Source organism: Limulus polyphemus, unplaced genomic scaffold (assembly GCF_000517525.1).
Source record: "Limulus polyphemus unplaced genomic scaffold, Limulus_polyphemus-2.1.2 Scaffold487, whole genome shotgun sequence".
NCBI classification, from domain to species: Eukaryota; Metazoa; Arthropoda; class Merostomata; order Xiphosura; family Limulidae; genus Limulus; species Limulus polyphemus.
In genome coordinates, this window is record NW_013666097.1 from 381,328 (window position 1) to 391,668 (window position 10,341).

At 30.0% G+C, this 10,341-nt stretch overlaps 1 protein-coding gene across 9 annotated transcripts in view; it reads left to right on the forward strand.

Annotated features, from left to right (window-relative positions):
- Positions 1-10,341, forward strand: part of LOC106458567 (CLIP-associating protein 1-A-like) — a 199,705-nt gene that overhangs the window by 154,999 nt on the left and 34,365 nt on the right. For 7 of the 9 annotated variants that reach the window (XM_022384825.1, XM_022384829.1, XM_022384828.1 and 4 more), the window contains 4 exons: positions 545-682; positions 3,375-3,575; positions 6,424-6,482; positions 9,029-9,151. In XM_022384825.1, the coding sequence (XP_022240533.1) occupies positions 545-682; positions 3,375-3,575; positions 6,424-6,482; positions 9,029-9,151 (521 nt within the window). The remainder of the gene's footprint in view (positions 1-544; positions 683-3,374; positions 3,576-6,423; positions 6,483-9,028; positions 9,152-10,341) is intronic. The other 2 variants (XM_022384827.1, XM_022384830.1) reach the window with 2 other exon arrangements.

A 10,341-nucleotide genomic window follows, 5' to 3' on the forward strand; every position in this document is an offset into this window, starting at 1 on the left:
TATATATATATATGTGTGTGTGTGTGTGTGTGTGTGTTAAATATAGCATTGCCAGTTGTTATGACTTGTATATTTTCTTGTATCTTTATGTTATGGTTGTAGAATGAAGTAAAATAAACTATCATGATTAAAGTTTTAATGTTAACAGAAGGGTTGTACTGCTGTCTTGTAATAGAAATTTTCAAAATGAGTTCAGGAGCTCAGATACTGCATGATTTCTTTCATATACCATATTTAATTAGTATGTAGAGGGAAATTATATGTTAAGTCCATTGAACAGAGTAAGTTTCTTCTTGAATCATTGTGTTTGTGTATGTTACAATAAAAGGGTGACTTCTTATTTCCACGCAGTAATAAAAAAGTAGAAGAAAAACGTATCTGTAATTGCATTTATTGTTTACCAAGAAATATACTGAAAATGAATGACTGAGTTCTAGCAGTATTTATAATATCAGGGTAAAAGTGTTATTTGTAAGTAAGGAATGATTGTTTTGTTTTGTGGATACAGAAATAAACTGTTGGTAACTTTATTGTACATTTGCAGAGTTTGCTGCGAGTTTTTAGACCAACTGCTTCACACCTGGCCAACTCATACATTAGAGAGACACATTGCTATACTTCAAGAAGCAATCAGGAAAGGCTTAAGTGATGCTGACCCTGAAGCAAGAGCATATTCAAGGAAGTAAGAAAAAATTGCTTTTTGAAGAGACATTTTTTACCATATTCTTTCCTTTTTTTTACCATAGTATAATTATAATGTGTCATTAATTTTTTTAAATGTCTGGCATGAAAAACTGATAACTTTTGATGCAATTGTTATACATTAGTTATGCGGTATTTGTAGAACAAGACTTATATGAAATTTTGTTTCCATTGACAAGTTATTATGATCATTAGAATTTAAATTTTAGTTACAAACACCATATTCATACCTCTGATTAAATATTTTTGAATTTTATTTCTGTTTAACTCCCTCAGCACGGGCTCGGTCAATTTGACCAACCACATAAGCTCTTTGTACTCGTTTAAAGTCTTTATAGATTTAATACTTCTAACTTTCAATATAATATGTATATCTTCACAAAATTTGGCAGTCTTTCAGTTAATACTATAAATCTTTCACATACAAAAAATCATATTTTTAGTGAAGTATTTTTAATAAAATAAAATATAGATTTTTCCAAGAATATATTGAGTATTTGTTTTGAACAGTCCATGTGAAAAGTAATTTTCATGTTAAAAAAAATTCTTTTCCTCATTTCAAAAATCTCAAATTTCCTTTGTTATAATTCCTAAAACCTCCTAAATGTTTTTTGTTTTTTTTCAGTAAAACTTTATAGTTTATCCGTTATTTTCTCTACCCTATCTCAAAATGAGATCGGTCGAATTGACAGACCTCGTAACCACCATAAAAAATCGAAATAAACTTAAATTACCCATTTTTCTTTCCAGAATGACTTAAAATTGTAACATGAAACTACATTCGTTTATCCTAAGTAGCTCTAACTTTGTAATAGTATACATCTATTTATATTTAAATTTTATAGTTTTATTGTCCTTTTTATTGCCCTTTGAATCGTGTCTAGCTACTATCTGCACCATTATAAGTTGTAACTCACTCAGGGAACATGCTATGCTAATGAATTACATTACTCACAAGCTATTATGAGCTGCTGGTGTGTGTACCTTGTGAAACATTTTCATTATAATATTATTTATTTTAACTAACCTGAAAGGTTCCCTATTTTTACATTTTAGTTACTTTTATAGTTATACCTAAAGAATAAACATGACGAGCAAGAAATAAAATACTTAACCAATCTTCTTTTTTCTTGCTGTCAATTGTCGAAGAGAGTTAACCCTAATTATTATATACTAATGATAGTAATGCACTTAATTATTTTTATTTAATTAAATGATGCAACAAACAATATAGACTAATAACATGCAAAAAGTAGACAAATTCCCTTACCTCTCAAAATTGTTCTGGCTTTCTAACTGTGCAACAAGAGTTGTTACAAATTCATCCAAGATAGTCGTTAACTTTATCACGGGAACAATGTTGGTATTCTGAGTGAAATTGACATTTAACCATTCAGAACATAACATTATACAATATGTCAGTTGATAGATAAAAACCTTGACTTTCTATTGGTTATAGGTAATATATAATTAAACTTAAGAGAGAACTATTAACAAATTCTGAAAGAGAGGATGTGGCAGGAGGAGTGTGATTTTTATATTCGATAGCTCTGTAACCAAACAAAATTTAAGACTATAAAAAAATATGGTTTGTATGAGCAATGACGATTTTATAGTGAGTAATTTACGTTTAATTTCCTACTTTTCCAAGGGGTGGTGGATAAAATAGAGGAGACAAGATGCCTAGAGAAAATGTGCCACAGTATGGGAATTTCAGGATTTCATTTTAATATTGCCTTGTAGAATAAAGAACTTAAAACTTATATACTATTACAATATGGATTATTAGCTAAGATTTTATGCTATTCTAATTGGTATAACATAAACAAAAAGTAGTTTAATAAATTTTTAATGTAAGACACTAAAACCTTGTGTCATGCGCAGTAAAGGGTACCCATGGCGATAGGGTTAATGAAATAATTTGTTGTAGGGCTAAACTTCTGTGTACAGGTTCTGATATCACATGAGTATCTATTATTTGTAGCCTCATACATAGGCATGTCTCTCTAAGTGACAAGACGTATGACACCATATTATTCTGTAGTATGTGCTTTTTATCTCTCTTCAGATTAAATAAGTTACATCTGTAGCATATTTACACTACTGAATAAAAACTTTCTTTTCTAAAGTCCTTGTGGTTTCCCAGGTTGTTCAGCACACGCTTGTACATATTTTAAATATATATGTCATTATGCGAGTATTCAAAAACCAAACTCTGTTGTAATAGCTTTCATTTCTTTGCTTTATTTTACAAACCTGTTCTTTGTTTGCTATTTATCTACTATATAACTGTTTTAAGTTGCGAGTGCTATTGACTCACTACAGCTTTCTCTGGTCTATCAATTCAAAATTATGGAAGACTGTGTGCAGATAGCCCTGGCATAGATTTGTGCAAAATTCTGAAATGATAAAAAGAAAAATTGTTTCTAACCACTGTACTTAGGTAAGGTAACAATATGGAGTGAGAAGAAAAAATTCCTTAGCTGAGCTGAGCAGACACATCTCAAACTTTAACTTGACATTATGAATCCATTTTTCTGTGAATTTTCAAGCTAATCACTTAAACTAGTTTTTTTAAGGAATCTATTCAGGTTCTTTGATTATTTTTTAATGAGTATTAACATTTATGTACCAAAAAACAACATACAAACTTAGCTTGTACTTTGTTTTAGGGCCTTCTGGGGTTTTGCAGACCACTTTAAGGAACAGGCCGATAGTCTCCTCAGCTCTCTAGACAGTAGCAAGCAACGCATGCTGCAAGGTGGTTTGTCCTTGAGTAGCTCTTCTAGTAACAATTCCCTGAGTGGTACCGGTAAAAGTGGAAGTATTCGTCATGGTAGCTCTAGCACTACTGGTTCTGTTGAGAATCTCAGGTGAGAAGAAACATTCTATGTTTTAAAAGAAATAATTTAACATATACATGTATAGGTTTTATAATGTTTTGTTCGCAATGAAATGATATGAATATGTTTAAATGAAGCTTTGAAAAATGAATAATATTTTGCTTAAGATATCAATAAAATAATTCAATAATCTTAAATGCATACTTTTATTTCATATCAAATACTGCCTTTTTAAGTCTTCCACACATGGGAGTGTCAGTGGGATGTGCTTATTGTTAGTTTTTATATTTGATGTGCCATGTCATCTTCCAGTTTACTGATACACACGTGACAAAATTTTGCCTTTTTTTGCTAGCCTTTATAAACAGCTTGTGGCTTTGTGTTAACACTTCCCTTACTTATGTGCTATTATGGGGTTAAATAATTCTTTTTAAAGTTAATAATCATTGCAATTAAAAGTTCCCTTGATGATCACTCTTGAGGTGGTAAAAGCAGACTTGGCCTCTCCACACAGGTGTGGTGGTGTTAATAAACTATTTACCATGTTATTCTAATAACAAATGGAAAAATTACAATTAATTTCAAAGTAGAATTTTCACAAACTAGTGCCATCTGGTTTATGTAGTCAAGTTCAGTGGACTGAATTTATTATTTCATTCTTATGATAAGATGTAGCAAATAGATTTAGTAATGACTAGGTTTAGCTTTAGTTTCTGTGGTCAGTGATTGATATTGTATTTAAATATATTTTATTCTAATTTTTAAGTAATAATGATAGTATTGTGGTGTGTTGTCAGGAGATACAACGATACTTTGCATGTTTGAGTGCTTTGTAGGTGTTATATGATGGGCATGATAAATCTCAGCACACTGTTTGAAGTCTCATATTCTGTTTCACAGTCATTTTAATAGCTGAGACAATATCAAAGGTCTTTATTTGCAAACACAGTGGTCACATATAGCAAGCATAAAATTAGACATTTTCTGGTTCTACACAAGACATAATTGGAAAATGTATTGCAGTTGAATATGACATGTCCTAAGGATTATGATGTCTGAGTTGAGAGACTAGCCTTGCTGGTTGACTATAATGAATATTGTGACCTTGTTTCCAAAATAATCTTGGTTAAACTAACCTTGATTGGAGAAGAAGAGGAAGTCTTTCTTGTTTAACAACTTGAAGTGGGCTTTCTCATAGGGAAAGAGTAGCAACAACATATATGTAAGAATGATTTGTAGTTTCTCTGCATTTAGCTTTGTAGATTTCAGGTCCGATATTAGTATGTGTTTCAAGATAAGTTTTGGAAAACATTTGGCATTATTTTTGGAATAAAATCCTAATGTAACATTTAGTTTGCATTTGTAATACTAATAAATCACTTAGGATAAAAAAAAAGTTACAAAGCCATAATCTGGGTGCTTTTATAAAGTAATTAATCCCAGATGTCCATTCATCAGTGTGAAATAATCTATCAGGAATTAATTAAGTATAGTAATGATGAATAGATTACTGGAACAGTTAACTACAGATTTATATAATCGTGAGTAAATGGCTAGGATAGTTTATTTTATATGTTTTCAATCAAACTTGGATTCATTTTTGATATTCATAACTGCTATTTTTTATCTTGGAGCTGACATATCACCAATAATTCATCTTTCACATTTATACTCTTATTAGTTCTTTGCATCTGCTTTATTTCAGTTGAAAAAGATCCCTGAGATCAACTCTGTGGTTCATCATCCAGTGATATTAAATAAATTTCCATGGATCATGTACAGTTTTAGGATTTTTAAATTCTTGCACAACTCTCAAGGGCAGATATGCTTACTGATTTTTCATTTGTCAGTTTCAACCTTGTGCTAGAAAGTTTAGCTGATTCTAATGTTAAGGCCTGAGTCCAGGATTGAAGAACTCTTTGTGAATATCATTGTATCAGTAATAACTAATACAGTCTCTCACTAAAGTTCTACTACATGCTCATATAATAAATGCTTTAATTTCCTGAAACATATATTTTCTGTTCACTGTATTTTAGGGTGATTTTTTAAGTGTGCACTTTATTCATTATTATGATACAAATAACAAATAAATGTGTCTATAATGTGACAATTTATTAAAATCTAAAGAAATATTTAAAGTTTCTGTATCAGAAAGGGAAAATCATTTTTTGTCAATGTTTCACTTGGTTATTATTATATTACAACACTTGTCTTAATATTTTTCTGTATATTTTGACTTGGTAATGCCAGCCACAGCTGTTCATCTGAAAAAAATAATCATTTCTAATGTTTTTATTTTTGTCTGAATTAACCTTTCTACATCATTTGCACTTTTGAATCAGCATTTTACCTCCCCACCCCATCACTGCTGTGTTACTTTGGGGTAGGGTAATTCTTGTTTTTGGGATGTCATAGTAAAAGACAGGATAAAACTTTTTTTTTTGCAATGTCAGTTAATTCACCATTAAAATGGGTTTGACATATTATTAAATCAAGTATAAACAGTCCATTCCTTTGTAAGACAACCATGTTTACTGTATATGTATGTAAGAAAGTTATGATACATTACAAACACTTTAAGACAAGCAAATGCAACATTCACTACAGTGGAGTATGAAAGAGAGAGATCTCTTAATGTCATAATAGCCATAGCTATTTGAAAATAACATTTGTATTCACATTTGCATTCTTTAATCCACTTCCATAAGATATTTTTATAAATACAAGACCGTTTATTTTAAAATTCTCTAGAATTTTACATAAAAAATTAACTCGTAAGTGAATAGGTTGGAAGTTCATTTATTCGTTGATTTCAAACTGGATTAATCATTTGAGTTATATTCAGATAAAGTCAAACCTTTCTATTTCTGTTTAGTCGAACGTCAGGAAGAAGGTCTGGCATTCCAATTTTTAATAGTCCAAAAACTGATTCAAGTAAGTTTATATATTAGAACATTTATTGCATATGGCTTTTGCCTGAGACACATTCAGAATCAGAAAATGCTTCTGTAAAATATTTGTTTCAAGTTCATTTAGGTCTAAGTAAAAATAAAAACAAAACATGAAAATGTATAGTAGATAAATAGTATTTAAAATTACCTCAAGTTTAGAGTAACCGAATAACATTACAAACCTACTTAAAAGGTTTAGAAAATATAAAGTTAAATTTAAATTTACAACCAATGTAAGAACATTAGTAGTATGAGCCATTGTTTGCAAAAAATAAGTAGTCAAGAAATATGAATATTATATCAAATAAGCATAAAATGTCAGGATAATACAAGATAATCAGATTTAACCTGTTTTCTGACTGAAAGTTCTAAGAGGATAAGCTGAGTTAGCTAGTTTTTAATTGGCTTCTTACTGCAAATTGCAAAAGGGTAAGATGAATTAGTTGCCTTATGATTGGCTTCTGACTGCATATTGCAAGAGAGTAAGATGAGCTAAGTTTTTGACTATAAGTAAAGCTGGGTTAAGGTTAGCATTTGACTGGAAGTTATAAGACTGCCAAAGATATTTCATTTCATTTTGTTCTAAACTCTTCATATATTGTTAGGGCCTTAGTAAACCTTACCATCCTTAATAACACTGAAAAACAATTAAAAATATATATCATAGTGTTATAATTCACAATTTGGAAACAGCTTTAAATCAGTTAAAGTTGGCTTACCATGTTATCCTTAAAGTTTAAGCTTGTTTAATTTTTTATTAAGATTTAATTTCTCATATGATTTTGATTATTAAAGGAAACTAATTATATTGATACTCGGGTTTAAAACGTGTACAACTTGGCATGTATGAAAGTTAACTTAATTTACTTTGCAACAAGCTGTTTGGCTTTGCATGTTGTGTAGTGAAAAAACAAGTATCTAAATGCAAATAAGACATCCGTTGGTTTTTATGTTCAGTGTGCATGTTTTTGTGTTTCACAGTATGCACAGCATACACACATCTTTAACAGAATAGTGTATGAACATGCTTGGTATTCAATAGTTGAATGAATGACTTTTCATATTTTCTGTTAAAACTTTTCTGTTGTTAGTCTGCTATATGGATTGTATTACTAATTGTGCGGAGTAAATATTCCAGAAATCAGTGTATATTTACATATTAAAAATGCAGAAAGAAAGGAATATTGTTTAGTTTCAAAGTGAATTATTTTTTACAAATTTTCAGCATCATTGTGTCTAGATTACAAAATTATATATGCGTGTGTGTGTGCTATGCAAAAGTCATTTGAAGCAGTTTTTAGTGGTATATTAAAGCTACTTCAGTGTTTATTTACATGACAGACATAACACCTGGAATCATACACTTAAAGTATTTGCTTACACACCAGAAACTGAAAAAAATCAATACTGTTTTTAAAAAGTGAATGTGTAGTTGTATCAAAATGTATACTACATATTTACATAGGACATAGTTTACATTGCGCAGAAACTTTGAGTTATGATTTTTTTACTGTGTCACCAATTGAAAATGTAATGATAATTGTAAAGCAAGTTATTGTGATTGAAAGTAAATGAAATCATATAAATAAATTAAAGAAGTATAAAAGAAGAGGGTAAGCTGAGTTAATCTGACTTAAGATTGACTTCTCACAGGAAGCTGTAAGAGAGTGGAGACTACACATCAGACTTAATTTTGCGTACACAGAAATTAAACTCTCTGAAAATGCCAAAGTACTCTCACAATCCAATTTATTTAGGTAGTTGACAATCACAAAAAAGATTGCAAACATCCAAAATAATGTTAAAATAAAATTAGTGACTTTTAGAGATCGAGAAAACGAATTTTTAACAGACTGTTAGAAATGCAAGTATTCTAATATTTCAGGCTTTTCTCATCATCAGTAAAGCAGGAGCTTATAACTCTCTAAGAATAACAATCGGTCCAAACACACTGCGTACAGTATTATTTACTCTAACACATCATCAGTAAAGCAGAAGCTGAGAACCAACTTACTACTCTCTAAGAATAACAACCAGTCTGAAAATATGCATTTACAAATTTGTGTTCAAAGTTCAAAGAAAAGTATGTTTCAACTGAACACCTTCCTTGTTTTTAATAATATAACCCCTCCTCTGCTACTGAGAAAATTATAGTAAACCTTTCTGTCTTTTTCAAATTTAGTGACCTATGCTAATAAAAGATTTGTCCTGTGAAGTTCTTTATAAAGATACTAAGTAGGAGTGTAATATTGGAACAGTTTGATATTTAGAGCCTGCTTATGACCAAGATACTTTTTTTTATATTTTTATGTACGAAGCCTAGATAATTATCTTTTATTTATTATTGTCTGAGAATTCAATTATTTTTGTAGAAATTCTTCATTCTCAGAATAATTCATTTCAATTTTGATTTTCATTGATGCATTACATACATACATAATTAATAGTTCTGCATGGGACTTGAAGTATAATCATGTTGGTGTTTCAGTTATGTTCGTTTTTTGTTTTTGTTTATTTTTTTTCTCCCAGAAGGTTACATTCCCTCCCCATTCCGATCAAACAGTGCCATAGATGTGGCAGCTGCAAAACGAGCAAAGGCTCGAGCCTATGGCATGTCAACTCATCTTGTCCGGGGCTCAGGGGCTTCACTTCGTAAGTTTATGTTAGATGTTGTTTTTGTTTTCTTCACCCCACAACTAAAAGCATGAGTTATTGTTTAAAACTTTTTATCTTTGTTGAAACTGATGATGTGAAATCTTATTTGTACTCTGTTAGTTGATATAAATTCTGTGTTACTTTTTCTAGTTAACTGTTTTTAGTTATGTTATCTTATGAAGGGTAGACAGAATTAGAGTAGCTGACATATTCCTTAAATGTTTTATAATTGTTAGGTGTAAAAGTTAAAATACCTGCTAAAACTGAAAGTATCTAATGCTTTAAAGAACACTAGCAAAGAAAATTTAATGATGATTTTATATTGAACATTACTCTGGGGATGATCAGACTTTAGTTTCTGGTATATTTGTCTAAACACCAACTTTACAGGTACCCTATGAACAAAGCTCTAGATAGTCTTTTAAACAAGAACTGCATATGATACCTGTCTTGTAAACGAAATCTAGAAATCAAGTTTGACAAAAAGAAACAATGACTTGCAAGCAGAATCAACAATTAATTTTTCAAATAAATTTATAGTAAAATTGTTTCATTATACTTTACACAAACTAAAAAGAAAAGTGCTCAAATTTATAATGCTAACATAAATAATAAGAAGTTATGCTTAATAGGGAAACAACAATAGAATGTGCCACTACAATATGCTTTAACCCACAAGTTATTATTTCCATGCAATTACCACACATACAATTACCAAACCAAGTAAGTTACAGTTAACATGATTTAATTTTCTTTCCATCATGCTTTATCCTTGATTGTTGTTTGATACAAATTTCCAATATGGCATTGACTTGGCCATTGTTTGTTACTGATATGAGATTAGTTTTCAAAATGCTGGCTAACATTAAAAACCCCACAGTTGTATAACCATAGAACTTGCTGAACAAAATATACAAAATTATATGCTAAATTAGAGAGTTATGGCTTGCAAAGCTTAGTTCTGTAACTGTAGCTTGTACACTGAATTTGGACTTCTGGTCTTCTTAACGACTTTGATTTTGTAAATAATTGTTCCTGGTGTAAGTTTTAATATAAGTTTATTGTTATTTATGCTTGTATGTGATTTTCAAAGAAATGGGCAAACTAAACAAAAGGCACAAGTTCCCGAATCTTGAGATTAAAAGGTGCACCTCTGTTGTAATATATATATATATATATATATATAT